General features: G+C 34.3%; 1 protein-coding gene across 1 annotated transcript in view; it reads left to right on the forward strand.

The window, feature by feature from the left end:
- The first annotated feature begins 1,336 nt into the window (after window positions 1–1,336).
- itgb8 (integrin, beta 8) overlaps window positions 1,337–17,668 on the forward strand; it is a 30,455-nt gene continuing 14,123 nt past the window's right edge. The window contains exons 1-7 of the mRNA XM_016260249.1: window positions 1,337–1,847; window positions 3,262–3,347; window positions 4,954–5,125; window positions 6,870–7,116; window positions 9,443–9,608; window positions 12,969–13,127; window positions 16,992–17,087. Of these exons, the coding sequence (XP_016115735.1) occupies window positions 1,751–1,847; window positions 3,262–3,347; window positions 4,954–5,125; window positions 6,870–7,116; window positions 9,443–9,608; window positions 12,969–13,127; window positions 16,992–17,087 (1,023 nt within the window). The 5' untranslated portion in view covers window positions 1,337–1,750. The remainder of the gene's footprint in view (window positions 1,848–3,261; window positions 3,348–4,953; window positions 5,126–6,869; window positions 7,117–9,442; window positions 9,609–12,968; window positions 13,128–16,991; window positions 17,088–17,668) is intronic.

Here is a 17,668-nt window from a genome sequence, read left to right on the forward strand (position 1 = left end):
GCCCCATAAATGTTGTTCCTGCTCACATAGCGTTAAAAAAGCTTATTTCTAACAGCAGATGCAGTCACGCAATGACTTTACCAATCAGTGATTGGCTGTTTTATTCAGAAGGCGGGACTATTCCGTTGCAGTTTCGCCCATTCATAAGCGAAAGGAGTGAACCGTCTTTGTATACCTATAGTCTTTGATAATTAATTTCACAATTTTCAAATCTGTTTTATATGGGTTTTGTTTTCTTTTGCCAGCTGAACAGTCAGTTTGTTGTAAAACTACAGTACAAACACGCTGTACTTCAGTCCCTCACCCTAGAGCCCTGCATGGGACTGTTTCTTAATCCTGCTCCCGCAAACATTATAATATTGTATTATATAATTTCCACGCATCAGTGAGCCACTATCAATATGCGGGTTGTTGAAATCGTTTTTGAATCTGCACTGGCTGTTTCACTTTCGATTTTGCGATCACACACACTCTGTGTAAAGGGAGCACATTTTATGAGGTAAGAAATTTGTCAATGAGCTCAGGATCTGTTGAGCAGCAAATCCTTCAGCACGATCTGTCAGTCATCTCTCCTCATCCATTAAGGTTTGCCATTTGTAAACAAACATAAATTCGATAATGTGGCGACTTTATACACATTCTTTCTTTCTCTTAGGAAACAGAAAAAGATCAATTACCTCAAGGACAGTAATTGTTGTTTCAGTTGCTGTGACAAGAATTTTTCTCTTAGCAAAATAAGACAATCAGCATTGCATGAACAAACAAATTTACTTTGGCTAAACAGAATATCCTTACTGAGAAGAAGTAAAAAACTAATTTTGAGAGAACTCAATATTTTTACTGCATCAAGTACTTTTTAAACATTTTCTCAACTATTTGTTTTTTACAGTGCTTGTCCCGAGTTCGAATCCCGACAAGTGAACCTTTCCTGATCCCAGTCCCTCTTGCACTTCCTGTCGTTACACTTTCTTTTCTAAATAAAGTCAAAAACAAATCTTTAAAAAAAATAATAAGGCTGTTTTTAAAAAGAAATTAAATATGGCGCTACCTTCCTTGACTGGGGTGAATTAACTGCGAGCTTTTATCTCACAATTCTGTCTTTTTCTCGTAATCGCAAATTTATACGTGCTCGTATACTGTGAGAAAAAAGGCGTAACTGTGAGATATAAACTCAGAAACACTAGAAGCCATGTAGGCTACTCATCATTGTTTAAATTCCACGCTGACGCAGATACATTCAATACAAGCCCTGCCAGAGTTTTCCTCAACAACCTCTCATTCTCAAAAGGGGAAAAGCGGGGGGAACAGTAAAATTCCTGCTCCTCCTCTGTACAGTACCATAACGCTGCCTGACTCAGTTCACACAAGAGGTGGGCGTTCATCGGCTCCGCTTTCAAAATCACTGCAATGAACAACAATGAATGCAGTTTCTTACGTCGCCGAGCACCTTTAAGAAATGACTCGCGGACGGTGACCTTTGCGCGACGGTACGAGAAGACCGCGGACGCCAAACGCGGCGCGTCACCTGCGTGTCCGATGCGTAAAAGCGCGCAATGACAACAAAATGCGCACACTGCGGTTCCGCCGCGCTTCATCTGAATCTGGAAATTAGAATTAGGAGGTTGTTGGGTGAAGCGAATCGCCCTCCTTTGTTCGCGCGCACGAGGGTCTGACGCGTTCCCGGGGGATTTTCAGTCGCGGTTCAAACGCTGGAAACACACACACACACACACACACTCTCTATTCTGCTATGACTTCCTGCATGCGTCTGTACTGTGATTTGATTGCTCTTCGCATGCTGCTGCTGCTCATCTCGGTGCTGTTCGTGTTTGTGAGGTCCGATTCGGGTGAGTTTGGCTGTCGATTGTATCCCTTTCACTGTGCGTTTCATTGTTTGTATCTTGTCGTGCTGTAGCCGGACACATCTTGACATCGCGAACTCGTGGGAATGAATGGAAATGTCAGTCAGTGTTTACACACGGGGCAAGTTGTGTCACGCGGTTTATAGCTTAATAAAACAAGGTTCTGAGTCGAAACTCTGTTATGTCGTTTTCCACATATATCATATCATATAATTGCATCATACTGGATAGCTTGTTTGGTGACAAGTGAACACTTCAAACCACAATAGTAGGCTATACATTAGAGTAGGAGTCAGAAGGTATGGTTTCACTTCCAAAAAAACTGTATTTTTTTCATATATGTCTAGTTTATTTAACAGCTCCCTCTCATAGACTTGATATTGTTTTCACTTTTCCCATTTAGGTTGTTTTACTAGTTCCTGAAAAGCGTTTAATAGTCTATAATACATTTTAAATACATATAGCCTATGTGACCCTGGAGCACAAAACCAGTCATAAGGGTAAATTTTTTGAAATTGAGATTTATACATGACATGAAAGCTGAATAAATGAGCTTTCCATTGGTGTATGGTTTGTTAGGAATAGGACAATATTTGGCTGAGATGCAACTATTTGAAAATCTGGAATCTGAGGGTGCAAACCACGCTAGTAGGCTATACGTTAAAGTAGGAGTCAGAACAGTAATTTCTCATAAATGTGTAGTTTATTTATCAGCTCCCATTGATGGCTTTGATATTGTTGTCACTTTTCCCATTTAGGCTGTTTTCCAGTTGCTGAAAAGCATTTAATAGCCTATAATACATTTTAAATGTTAAGGATGATGCCATTATTATTTTTGTGTTAGATAGTATTTAGTAGGATTTAAACACAGGTGTTTTACTGAAATCAGTGTCAGTAACCAGCAGGCTCCTATTGTGACAACTTGCCCCATACTATATAGCGACTGTAATGGGATTTTCCTGCTGGAAGAAAAAAACATAGTTTAAACATGGTTTCAAATGACCATAGCTGGGTTTAGCTGATTGATCATCTGGTTTCCCAGCCTGGCCAGCTAAATAATTGGTCAAAACCCCTCTAAAACCAGCTGGAGCCAGACCAGGCTGGAAAGCCAGCCAACCATCTTTTTTTTCAGCAGTGTATAAAAGAACGTTTATATAGCATTTTTGGTTGTGCACATTAATATCTTCCTGTTTTATCTAGATATTTATTTTTGCTTCTCGCAATTAATATTCGGATTGACGTTGACATTCAGTGCCATGATTTGTTCATGTTTCGGAGACAGTTTCTTTCCAAACAGTGTGCTGTTCTGTCCTGACAGGGTCTGTGCTGGACACAAAGGCCCGCTGACGAGCTGAACGCTCGCTCATTCATGTGTAAATGTCTCTGTCTCTGTGTTCAGCGGATAACCGATGCTTGTCGTCCCTCATCTCCACATGTGAAGACTGTCTGAGACGCGGCCCTGAATGTGTGTGGTGCTCTCAGGAGGTAATGTGTGTGTGTGTGTGTGTGTGAGCTCAGCTGCTATTGTTGTATCTCGGCACACTACTCGAGGTCTGAGTGTGTGAAGTGCTCATGTTTGGTCTGTTAGTGATAAAGCACCAGAGCCCTAATCCCCAGAATGCACCGGTGATCGTGGGAACCCATAAAACAGAAATGCAGAAACCTCTTTGTGCCCTATTTACCCCTAATACTAGTACTCTGAAAGTACATATTAGTCACTAAAGTGTACATGTAAGTACAGTTTTGTACCTTTTTAGTGTAGTGAAGACAAATTGCACATGAAGTCTCTGTGATATCTCAGTTGTTTCTGAGACACCAATGAGGTTCAACTATTACTGACTAATTTCTCAAACATCTGAGACAAGCCGATTCTTGAATAAATGAAGAACAAATTCTGAGCAGTTACAACTTGGTTTAACCCACTGTTGTTATTGTAAGCTAAAACAATAAAGAGTTGAAATAAAGCTGAAAAAAAAGACAAATATTGGACAGAAAATTAAAAATTTGAAGTACTAAAATTACTAAAATAAAAATATATTAAAACTAATTAGAAGTGTAGCAAAAATGTAAAAGAAAATACTGAAAGCACATAAAATTACTAAAATTTAAAATATAGAAACAAAAGCTAATTCAAAATATAAATGAATGCTAAAATATATAGATGATACAACTAAAATGTATCTAAAACAAATCAAAGCAAAACAGAAATATTAAAAAACATTACCAAAACCAAAATGAAAATGTATTAAAGCTAATTAGAAGTGTAAAAAAATGATAAAAGAACATAACAAAATGATTAAACCTTAAAATATAATATTTCAAAATGATTAATAAATAACATAATAGTATTTAAATAATACTAAAATGACACTGGTTTAACCAGGAAAATTATTTAAGAAATAATGTAGTGATTTTATTAAACATATTTCTTTGAGTTTGACATTTTTTTCACGTTATAAATTAAAAGGCAGTCCTTCCAAAGATGAGTAAATCAAATACTGTAATGCTTGTTCATTAAAGTACGGTTGTGGTTTAGTCAAGTAGTACTACAATTATATCATTTATATATTAAATAAAATAAATGAAAGCTAAAAAATATATATATTTAACAATTAATGAGACTTAAAATTAAAATGAAAACTGAAAAGATCAAGTTAAAAGCCAATTATAAATATGAATAAATACTATAATAATAATAATAATATTTTTTCACATAATCAAAAGTTAGTCCTTCCAAAAAATGAGTAAATCAAATACGTAAACACTTGTCTATTAAAGTCCGGTCGTGGTTTGGTCAGGCCTTAGTCAGTCAGTTTATTACTGACGTGTTTATTTTCTTGTGGCGAACAATTGATTTAAATGCTTTCTTTGTACAGAAAGTCATGCTTATTCCCGGGATTGTGGTTAAGTTCATGAAGTGGCTGCGGTGCTCGGCACCAGTCAGACTAATCCCTGACCGACATCTCAGCAACCATCTCTGAGCTAAAGAGCTTTCAATAATGCCACCCTACACAACAGTCGCCTTGTTTCTTGAAGAAACAGGCATTAGCAGTGACCCTTGACATGTCTGACGGTTTGTTTACTCTGACAGAGGTTTCTGGACGGGGCTCATGTAAGTCAGCGATGTGGATCTGTGTCTGACCTGCGAGTCCGGGGCTGTGAAGAGGCTTTTATCCAGAACCCGAATGTGAAAGTGGAAGTAAATGCCACTATCGGCAGCTCACAGGTGTCACCGAGAGAGATTAACATCCACCTACGACCAGGTAACGTCTGACCATTAAAGGCCAGGTGCACCCTAGCAACACCTTAGCAACCTATAACACCTTAGAAACAACAACCCAAAACACTTAGAAGCCAAATAACAATGTTCCAACATCAATGCAGAACACCTTAGAAACCTCATAGCAATCCCATGGCAACCACCCAGAATACCCTATAGCAGGGGTGCCCAACCCTGCTCCTGGCGATCGACTGTCCTGCAAAGTTTAGCTCCAACTCTAGTCAAAGCCTTTAATGTTTAAGTGATCCTGAAGACCCTAATTAGTTGCTTCAGGTGTGTTTGATTAGGGTTGGAGCTGAACTTTGCAGGACAGTCGATCGCCAGGAGCAGGGTTGGGCACCCCTGCCCTATAGGGTGCTATTGCTATAGCAACACCTTAGCAACCCAAAACACATTAATAACGACAACCCAGCACTTTAGAAACCACAAAACAAAGTGCTAACAGAAATGCAGAACACCTTAGCAACCTCATAGAAATTCCATGGCAGCCACCCAGAACACCCTATCAACACTGTAGCAACCCAATTCATCTTAGAAACCACATAACAACATGCCAACATAAATGCAGAAAACCTCAGCATCACCTTGGTAACCCCCAATAACACCATAGCAACGCCTTAGCAACCCAAAACACCTTAGAAACAACAACCCAACACTTTAGAAACCACATAACAAAGTGCTAACATATATGCAGAACACCTTAGCAAACTCATAGCAATGCTATGGCAACCACCTAAAACACCCTAGCAATGCCTTAGCAACCCAAAACGCCTTAGAAACAACAACCCAGCACTTTAGAAACCACATAAAGTGCTAACATATATGCAGAACACCTTAGCAACCTCATAGAAATTCCATGGCAACCACCAAGAACACACTAGCAACGCCTAATCAACCTAAAAAAACCTTAGAAACCACATAACAAAGAGCTAACATAAATGCAGAACACCTTAGCAACCTCATAGAAATTCCATGGCAACCACCCAAAAAACCCTATCAGCACTGTAGCAACCCAATTCATCTTAGAAACCACATAACAGCATTCCAACATAAATGCAGAACACCTCAGCAACACCTTGCTAACCACCAATAACACCCTAGCAACGCCGTAGCAACCCAAAACACCTTAGAAACAACAACTCAACACTTTAGAAACCACATAACAAAGTACTAAATGTAATAAATGCAGAACACCTTAGCAACCTCATAGAAATGCCATGGCAACCACCTAGAACACCCTAGCAATGCCTTAGCAACCCAAAACACCTTAGAAACCACATAACAGTGTGTCAACATAAATGCAGAACACCTTAGCAACCTCATAGAAATGCCATGGCAACCACCTAGAACACCCTAGCAATGCCTTAGCAACCCAAAACACCTTAGAAACCACATAACAGTGTGTCAACATAAATGCAGAACACCTTAGCAACCTCATAGAAATGCCATGGCAACCACCTAGAACACCCTAGCAATGCCTTAGCAACCCAAAACACCTTAGAAACCACATAACAGTGTGTCAACATAAATGCAGAACACCTTAGCAACGCTATGGTAACCGCCAAGAACACCCTAGCAACGCAACCCAAAGCACCTTAGAAAGTAAATAACAACATGTCAGCATAAATGCAGAACACCATAGCAGCGCCATGGCAACCAGCAGTAACTTTCTCATGAAATGTAAAATAGTAAATGTAGCGTTGTGATGATGTCACTTCCTGTGTCAGGCGGCGAGGCGTCGTTCGTGGTGGAGGTGCAGCAGTCGGAGCGCTATCCTGTGGATCTGTACTATCTAGTGGACGTCTCGGCCTCCATGCAGGATAATCTGGACCGGCTGAAGACGGCGGGTCTGGCTCTGTCTCATCTGATGAAGGAGCACTCCAGCGACTTCAGAGTGGGCTTCGGCTCGTTCGTGGATAAACCGCTGTCTCCTTACATTGACGTCCATCCCTCCAAACTCCTGAACCCCTGCAGGTGAACACACCCGACCCAAACCCGCAGCACAACAAGCCAAAGAACAAATGACAACAACTTAATAATAATAATAATTCAGAGAAAACTATTCTCATAATGAGAAAATTGTGAAAACATTTTTTTTTTATAATAATAATTTTTATATTTGTATGTTTTATAATTTTAATACTATTATTTAACATAATTAAATAAGTTATTAAATAATAATACATTGATAAATTATTAATTTAATTACATTCATATTATAAAATAATTCAGTCATTTCACCTGACAACAGTGTGATTTAAATATGCAATTAAGTCAAATATTTATTTAAAAATGATGAACATTTTAAAAAAGAAATTAATTAATAATAGTTCAATAATAATAATAATAATTTATTGTTATTATTATTATTATTTAACTACTAAATATTAAGTTATTAAATAATAATAAACTAATACATTTAATTACATGAATTATTTTTAAATAATGATAATAATAATAATTATTATTATTACTTAAAAATAATTAATGTAATTAAATTAATAATTTATCAATTTATTATTATTTAATAACTTAATATTTTAGTTATCTATTCTCATAATTATATTTTTCTAATATAAATCAAATAATTAAACAATGATAATAATAATAATAATAATAATTATTATTATTATTAAATAATTAAATAAACAATTAAATAATAATAAATTGATGAATTATTAATTTGATTACATTAATATTTTAAGTATTTTTTAAATTAATTTTAATAATGAATTATTATAATTATATTTAAATATAAATAAACTGGGCAAAATATGCATGCTTATGACAAGTGAGTTTCGATCGAGTATTTACTTTGTCGCAAATGCTTCTCCTAAAATTCTTTAGAAAATAAATAAACAGACAGATTCGTCAGCTGTTATTTCAGTATTATGTTTATGCTATTCTAATATTTATGAATTATGAACTGGCTTTTATTGTTACAGTTTCTGTTTTTATTTTAATATAAGTTTACATGTTTACTAATGTTGTTATTTTTGTTTTAGTAACTTGTGTAACGTTTTTGTCATGCTTTCTTAGTTTTTAAAAAAAAATTTAAATTAATTTCAGGTTTAGTAATTTTACTATAATAATAATAATGATGAGGATGATGATGATAAATACTAAATTACTAAAACAACAATTGCATAATTGTTCATTATTACATCATTATATTTACATAATAATAACATTTAATTATAATTATACAAAATAAATACTAAAAATAAGTAAATAATAATAATAATTATAGTGATAATATTCCTTAAGTATTTATTTATGTTGTTAATTACTTATTTTTATTATTTCTATTTTAGTAATTTGTTTTAGAAATTTTAGTTGTTGTTATTAATAATTTTTGGCATTTTGTTGTTTTAGTTTTTTGTTGTGCTTTTTTCATTTTTTATTTATTCTTTTATATATTTTAATTGATGTTGATTTCAGTTTTACTTATACTAATTTTAGTTGTTGTTATTATTATTATTATTATTAATAGAATTGTAATTTGTTGTTTTTTGTGCTTTTTTATTTTATTGTTTTTATATTTCTCTTTAACATTTTTCTTTTTCTCTCTATTTTTATTGCAGTTTTAGCTCTAGTAATTTTAGTACTTCAAATTACTTCATTTCAAGTTAGTTCCCAAAGCAAGATTTAAAATTTTTATGTACGTTTTAAGTTTACGTTTTCATGTTTTATTTCAATGATCAAGGTTTTAGTTCACAGTAACCAGAACTGACTGAAACTCTAGAGCAGACTGACGTGAGAACACATGTTCAGAGAGACAGATGAGATACTGAAGCGGTCTGAAGTGTGTGTGTGTGTGTGTGTGTGTCCCTGGAGCACAAAAGCAGTGTGAAGTCGCTGGGGGATATTTGTAGCAATAGCCAAAAATACATTGTATGGGTCAAAATTATACATTTTTCTTTTATGCCAAAAATCATTAGGATATTAAGTAAAGATCATGTTCCATGAAGATATTTTGTAAATGTCCTACTGTAAATATATCAAAACTTAATTTTTGATTAGTAATATGCATAGCTAAGAACTTAATTTGGACAACTTTAAAGATGATTTTCTCAATATTCAGATTTTTTTTGCACCCTCAGATTCCAGATTTTCAAATAGTTGTATCTCGGCCAAATATTGTCCTGTCCTAACAAACCATACATCAATGGAGAGCTTATCTATTCAGCTTTCAGATGATGTATTAATCTCAATTTCGAAAAATTGACCCTGGTTTTGTGCTCCAGGGTCACATTTGTCTCTCCTCTGGGAAGCTGTGAGTTTTGTGTGTGTGTCTCAGTGATTATGAGGTGAACTGCAGGCCGGCTCACGGCTTCATCCACGTCCTCCCCATCACACACAACATGACGGAGTTCACGCGGGTCATCCAGGAGCAGAGGATCTCCGGGAACATGGACACGCCGGAGGGAGGCTTGGACGCCATGCTGCAGGCCGCCGTCTGCCAGGTAAACACACCTGAGCCACACACTGCTTTCAGAAAATCAACCACACTGATGAGTGATTGCTTCGCTTCTGGCAGGTTTGGGTGGTTGCCAGGGTGTTGCTTTGTAGTTGCATGTTGGATCCAATTTGGTTGGTTAAGGTTTACTGGGTGGTTTTTAGCAGGTTTTTAGTAAGCTGATTGGATGTTTTCTGTGGTTGCTATGAAGTTCTGGGTGGTTGCTAGGTGGTTCCTTACACGCTCAAGTCAAAAGAGTTCACTATTATGAGTGATTATTCAAAATGTTATAGTTTATTTATTTATTTGTTTATGTATTTATTTAGTTATTAGTGTTTCCACTTTTTTGTTAGTGGTGATTTGCTGGATTGTTCCTTATACTGTCTCAAGTCAAAAACGCTAGTATTCATTTTAGTAATATTACAGTTTTATTTATTTTTATATTAGTATTTATTTTTCATTTATTGTTTATTATTAGTATTATGACTTTATTTACTTTTTGCTATTTATTTATTTATATTTCTTAAGTATTTTTAGTAATTATTTAGTAATTTATTATATTTGTGCATTTTGTTTTTATGATGTATTTATTTATTATTATGTTTATTTATTTATTTATTTATTTATTAGTTAGCTAGTGTTTGTTTGTTTTGTAATGAAATTTCCATTTTGTTGTTCGTGGTGATTGCTGGATCGTTTCTTACTGGCTAAAGTTAAAAATGGTAGTATTTGTTTTAGTAATATTACAGTTTTATTTATTTTTATATTAGTATTTATTTTTCATTTATTGTTTATTATTAGTATTATGACTTTATTTACTTTTTGCTATTTATTTATTTATATTTCTTAAGTATTTTTAGTAATTATTTAGTAATTTATTATATTTGTGCATTTTGTTTTTATGATGTATTTATTTATTATTATGTTTATTTATTTATTTATTTATTTATTAGTTAGCTAGTGTTTGTTTGTTTTGTAATGAAATTTCCATTTTGTTGTTCGTGGTGATTGCTGGATCGTTTCTTACTGGCTAAAGTTAAAAATGGTAGTATTTGTTTTAGTAATATTACAGTTTTATTTATTTTTATATTAGTATTTATTTTTCATTTATTGTTTATTATTAGTATTATGACTTTATTTACTTTTTGCTATTTATTTATTCATTTTATTATTATTTTTATTTTAGTATTATGACATTTTATGATGTATTTATTTTTTTATTTTTAGTATTTATTTATTATTTCTTTTAACTTTTTATAATATATTTGGTTTTGTTTTTATTTTTGTTAGTGGTGATTGCTAGGTTGTTGTTTTTTTTGTTTATTTATATATTTATTGTTAGTGGTGATTGCTACTTGTCCTTATTTATTTTTCTTGCTAATGGTGGTTGTTTTGTGTTTTTTACTGGCTTAAATAACCCTCAAATCTTTTATGAATGATATAGTAATATTCTAGTTTGTTAGTTTATTTATTTATTTTATTTTTTGTTTATATTTTACTATTCAATTATGTAAATTATGTGAGTTTCAGTCATTTATTTATTTATTTATTTTTGCATGTTTATTCATCAACCAAGCAAAGTCTGATTTGAAGAATGATTAATGTGATTTACATGCTCATGTTCAACACAACGCCTGCTTTAACAGCACTAATGATTCGAGCAGCCGCTCTCGTCAAATATGGTCTCATGAACGATTCATCTAAACCCGGTCCGTCAGCACATATTTCTCCTGCGGTCGCTGCAGAGACGGTCTGGGAGCGGGAGCATCTCCATCTCGTCACTGCTCACAGCAGCCCAGCAGCATCAACAAAGCCTCTTCATGGGATCCGGCTGCTGGGATCTTTCCCGGGAATGATAAGCGAATGCTTTCTGAGCCGAAAGCTTTTTGTGACCTTGGCTGAGTTTCAGTCTTCGTAATGTGCCTCGGCGAGTCGGAAAGCGAAACGAAGCATTTGCTGTGTCCTCCAAACGCTCGGCTCTCGGGTGGAATAGCGTTTGTTTCTCGTCCTCCTGTCGTCACCCATGAGTTACACAGATGCCTTGCTGTTGTAGCTTTAAAAGGTAGTTCCTGTTGGCATCTTGTCGGGGTTTTTTAGTCAAACATTACTCATTACTCCTGGCAGCTAAAAACGCTCGACTCGTGTGGTTTGTGTTCAATTAGTAACAGGCTCAGGTCAGAAGAGTCCACACACAATCTCAACAATCAATCAATTATTTTTAGGATTTTTTTGTAACAATTTATTTTTATTGTTAGTATTTATTTATTCATTTATTTATGTTTTATTATCTGTCAAGCAAAGTTATACATCAGTTAAGCCCTTTTTTCCTGAAGACATGATTTAAGGAATGATTAATTCAAACGTTACTCATCCTGGCAGATAAACCCTCAACTAGTGCACTTAGTCTTGTATTAGTAACACAGACTCAAGCTTGTTTATTTATTTATTTTTGTCGCATTTATTTATTTTGAGTATTTCATTTATTTTTATTTACTTTATTTTTAGTTATTATTTCTACTAACAAATAATTTTAATAATTTTTTTTTATTTGTTTATTTAAAATTTTTTGTTGTATCTTTGTTTAGTTATTTCATGCGTTTATTTTTTTTATTTTTTAATTTATTTACGTTTAGGATTTTCTTGCATGCTATATTTTCATGTTATTTGTTTGGTTTTGTTTGTTTGTGTATTTTTTATTTTTTTTTACTTTTGGTTCTTTTATTTTGTTTTATTTTTAAATATTTTTATTGCATTTTATTTTTGGTATTTATTATATTTTTACTGTTTATTTATTTAAATTTTTTAAATAAATTGATTTGTTTGTTTGTTGTTTTATTTATTGTTTTGTTTTTGTATTTCTTTTTTGTATTACTTTTTATTTATTTATTGTGGGTTTTATCATCTGTCAAGCATAGAGCCTATTATAATATTATGGTTTATTATTTTTAGTTTGAGTTTTTAATGTTTTTTTATTGTTTCTTTGTTTCATTACCAGTGTGTATTATTTTATTTATTTTTTACTGTTAATTAGATTTTTTTTTCAATATTTAATTATTTTTATTTTAGTTTTTATTATTATTATTATTATTTTTGTATTTATTTATTTATTGTTTTTATTTTTTATTTTTGTGTGCTTTATCATCTGTCGAGGAAAATTGTAAATCAGCAAAGTAACAGCACTCTTTTTCTCAAGACATGATTTAAGGAATGATCAATCCAAGGCATCTGAACGCTCAAGCAGTGCAGTTAGTCTTGTATTAGTAACACAGGACAGATGTATGCTATGTAGAACTCCTCCGACTGCTGAGTAAACCTTATGCTAAACACACACTCATGCAGGTTTGTAAATCTTGATTCATCTCTGCAGAAAGACATCGGATGGCGTCCCGAAGCGAAGCATCTGCTGCTGGTTATGACAGACCAGCCATCTCATCTGGCTCTGGACGGTAAACTGGCCGGTATCGTGGTTCCTCACGACGGACGCTGCCACCTAGAGGATAACATCTACTCCCAAACCACTACTATGGTACGATTAACCAAACCAAAGCACTAAACACACAAAACACTGAAGTAGTTCAGTTTTGCCTGCGATGTGTCCCGATCCAGTTCCATCTCTCTTTTCCTCAAAAACGCCTTTCCTTTTTTATGGTCTATTTTCATAAAATGGGCAATTACTGTATAAAACATACGCATGGGCTGTAGGCTTGCCGCGATAGACGGTGCTGACGGTGATACCGATGATAAGCCGCAACACCGGTTACGTCACTTGCCCACCGCGGCACCGACCCCCACCGTGGTTTTGATTTTTTATTGTAATAAAAATAATTTAGTTCAGTAAAAGAACAGACACTACAATTAAAAACTGAACGTGGCTGCTCAATGCAGCGTGCCGAACGACAGTCGCATCTCAGATCAGATTTCTGAGACAGACAAGAAGAGTGAGGCGAGACAGACAGGAAGAGTGAGGCGAGACAGACAGGAAGAGTGAGGCGAGACAGACAAGAAGAGTGAGGCGAGACAGACAGGAAGAGTGAGGCGAGACAGACAAGAAGAGTGAGGCGAGACAGACAGGAAGAGTGAGGCGAGACAGACAGGAAGAGTGAGGCGAGACAGACAGGAAGAGTGAGGCGAGACAGACAGGAAGAGTGAGGCGAGACAGACAGGAAGAGTGAGGCGAGACAGACAGGAAGAGTGAGGCGAGACAGACAGGAAGAGTGAGGCGAGACAGACAGGAAGAGTGAGGCGAGACAGACAGGAAGAGTGAGGCGAGACAGACAGGAAGAGTGAGGCGAGGCAGACAAGACGAGTGAGGCGAGACAGACAAGACGAGTGAGGCGAGACAGACAAGACGAGTGAGGCGAGACAGACAAGACGAGTGAGGCGAGACAGACAAGAAGAGTGAGGCAGACAAGACGAGTGAGGTGAGACAGTGAGACAGACAAGACGAGTGAGGCGAGACAGACAAGACGAGTAAGGCGAGACAGACAAGACGAGTGAGGCGAGACAGACAAGACGAGTAAGGCGAGACAGACAAGACGAGTGAGGCGAGACAGACAAGACGAGTAAGGCGAGACAGACAAGACGAGTGAGGCGAGACAGACAAGACGAGTAAGGCGAGACAGACAAGACGAGTGAGGCGAGACAGACAAGACGAGTAAGGCGAGACAGACAAGACGAGTGAGGCGAGACAGACAAGACGAGTAAGGCGAGACAGACAAGACGAGTGAGGCGAGACAGACAAGACGAGTAAGGCGAGACAGACAAGACGAGTGAGGCGAGACAGACAAGACGAGTAAGGCGAGACAGACAAGACGAGTGAGGCGAGACAGACAAGACGAGTAAGGCGAGACAGACAAGACGAGTGAGGCGAGACAGACAAGAAGAGTGAGGCAGACAAGACGAGTGAGGTGAGACAGTGAGACAGACAAGACGAGTGAAGTGAGACAGACAAGACGAGTGAGGTGAGACAGTGAGACAGACAAGACGAGTGAGGTGAGACGGACAGGAAGAGTGAGGTGAGGTGAGACAGACAAGACGATCACAGATTATTTAGTTTCGAAACGAGATGCAAAAGCGCCTGTTTGACAATATTTTGGATTTTGAAAAGCCTGTTGGCTTTTGCTGTTTATCTGATTTTGGAAGCTTTTTTAAACATTACTTTCTTATTTAATTGGTTCCACATCGTTTGCAGATTTTTACTTTATTTAAACTTTGTGTCGATTATTTATTTTATTTGACATCAAAGTGTATGCCGTATTCAAGCAATTGACGCCGAACTGCTGCTAATTTGGAAGTGAAAGTAAAATGCGCACGCAGCTTTTAAGCTATTTAAAAGCAAAGGAAAGCGAGGAAAAGAGGGAACGCCCCCGCGGTGATACCAGTATTACCGGTGTTGTCACACGTCGATTAACCGGTGGGAAAATGTCCTCACCGTCACAACCCTAATGGGCTGGAAGAATTAGTTCTTCCATTACAAAAAAGGTAATACAATTGTACTTATTGATTATACTTATAATCAATTGTACTTATCAATACAATATACCATGGTGCTGAACAGCATTGTTTTATTATTTATAGTTTATATACTAATATTTGATTTATTAATTTATTTATTAATATTTGAATTGGCTTTTATTTTTATATTTTCGTGTGTTTTTATTAGTTATTTTAATATGTGTTTTGTCCTTTCTATCATTTTCTTATTTGAATAGATTATTTATATATATATATATATATATATATATATATATATATGTAATTTTTTGATATAGAAACCTTGGAGACAAAATCTCAAGAATATCATATTTTGTTATATATATATATATATATATATATATATATATTACATATTTTAGAATAATATATATTCTAGAATAATACATTCTGTGTAGCTTTAATTAATGTTTATTTTATTACTTAAACTTTCATTTTATTTCTTACACTTATTTTAGTTAGCTGCCAAGTCAATGTTTTTTTTTTTTTTTAGTTTTTCTGTTACATTTTTTTCATCTAATATTTAATATTAACATTAATAATGTAGTATTATTTATATATACATGGATAATTATAATAATAATTAATATTTTGAATTAGCTTTTATTTTTATATTTTTAATTTTCACTTTAAGTTTTAGTCATTGTGTTATGTGCTTTTGTCCTTTTTATTTCATATTTCTACTTCACTTTTATTTTTAGTTCAGTTAAAGTCATTTTATTAATTCAACTTAAACTAATTTCAATTAGTTTTAAATTTTTCATTTAATATTAATAATATAGTATTAATTATACACCCTTATAGTATTTATTAATATTTGGAATTACCTTTCACTTTTATATTTTCAGTTTTCATTTTAGTAATTTTATAATTGTATTAGGTTTTTTTATATTTCTATTTAACTTTAATTATTTTAATATTTAAATTTGGGTTTAGTCTGTTTCATTTTAGTCATTCAACTTAAACTTATTTCACTTAGTTGTCAAAGCAGTGTTTTTTTTTATTTAAGTTTTTCATCTAATGTTTAATATAAATATTAATGATATAGTATTATTTATTTACTATTGTAGTAATTTTGTTATGCACTTTTGTCATTTATTTATTTATAGTTGAATATATTTATATTTTTATTTTATTACTTAAACTTTCATTTTAGTTCTTAAACTTATTTTAGTTAGCTGCCAAGTCAATGTTTTTTGTTGTTGCATTCAAGCAATCGACGCCGAACTGCCGCTAATTCGAAAGTGAAAGTAAAATGCGCACGGCGCTTTTAAGCTATTGTCTATTGTTATATACCTGTACATACAATTGTCGATTTGTATATTTTTATTCCTTATTTACTTGTTCTATTTTTTATTTATTTTTATTATCTGTGTGATTGTTCTGGCACTGTCACTCTGTTACACTGTGGAGCTTCTGTCACGAAAACAAATTCCTCGTATGTGTAAACATACCTGGCAATAAAAACTCATTCTGATTCTGATTTAATTCATTTTATTTCAGTTTTAGTAATTTTGGTACTTAAACTTATTGAGATTGAAGACTTGAGATTGAAGTTTAAATATTATTTTAGCTTTATTTCAATTAATGAACAATTTTTGTAGTTTAAGTTAATTCAGCAGCTGTATTGTTGTTATTATTGTCATAGTATGCACATGATTCTACAGGGTACTTCAAAGAATAACATGGTATTACCACAGTAGCATGTCCGAAAAACATGTTAATACATGTTTTGTTTTTTGTTGACATATACTATGATAATAAATAATAATCATAAATAGTACTTTAAATAAAAACATAGTGCAACTGCTAGTACCGTGCAAACATGTCCAAAAACATGGTTACGTTCTTTTGTATATGTTTGTATAAACTTCACAACAATGTTGTTGTTGTTTAGGAGCACCCAACAATCGCTCAGCTGGCCGAGAAGCTTCTGGAGAACAGCGTTTACTCCATCTTTGCGGTGGACCAGGTGCAATATCGGTGGTATGAGGTAATTTCTCTCCCACACCATGAGTTTGGGTGTTTCCTACAGAAATCAGTCCGTTTTGCAACCGTGATTTCAAGAACGCTGGCAGTGATTTATTGGAACACACACCGCGACTTGTTCAATCAGTGATTATAGCGCGGGTTTAACAATTATGTGCATGAAAGAAGCTCGAGTTAACGAAATATTCTGGATTAAATGCAACTTCTGTGGTTAAAAGTAAAAATGCAAATAAATGTGCACATACAAAAAATGCTAAACTCCACCCAAACAAATTACCAGGATTTCATGCATAAATGGTTCCACCTCGAAATGATTATGAATGATGACTTGAAATTACAAATTAACTTGATTTTACTCATGTGTTCGTATGGTAAAAATAATAATACAGTAGCTTCACATTTCTGCTGTTAAAGCCTCAGTTCACTTCCATTCTAAGTGTATAGAGTGTAACAGTTGAGTTCTGGAAGTAAAAAATCCATTCATTTTCTCCAGAGGAAGACAGCTCTTGTGCGTTCTGAGCTTGTAAATCAATGGTATGTGCTTTTGTTGAAGACATCTGCTTATGTTATTTCAACTTATTTTCA

This window comes from Sinocyclocheilus grahami, unplaced genomic scaffold (genome assembly GCF_001515645.1).
Source record: "Sinocyclocheilus grahami isolate Dianchi unplaced genomic scaffold, SAMN03320097.WGS_v1.1 scaffold2039.1, whole genome shotgun sequence".
NCBI lineage: Eukaryota > Metazoa > Chordata > Actinopteri > Cypriniformes > Cyprinidae > Sinocyclocheilus > Sinocyclocheilus grahami.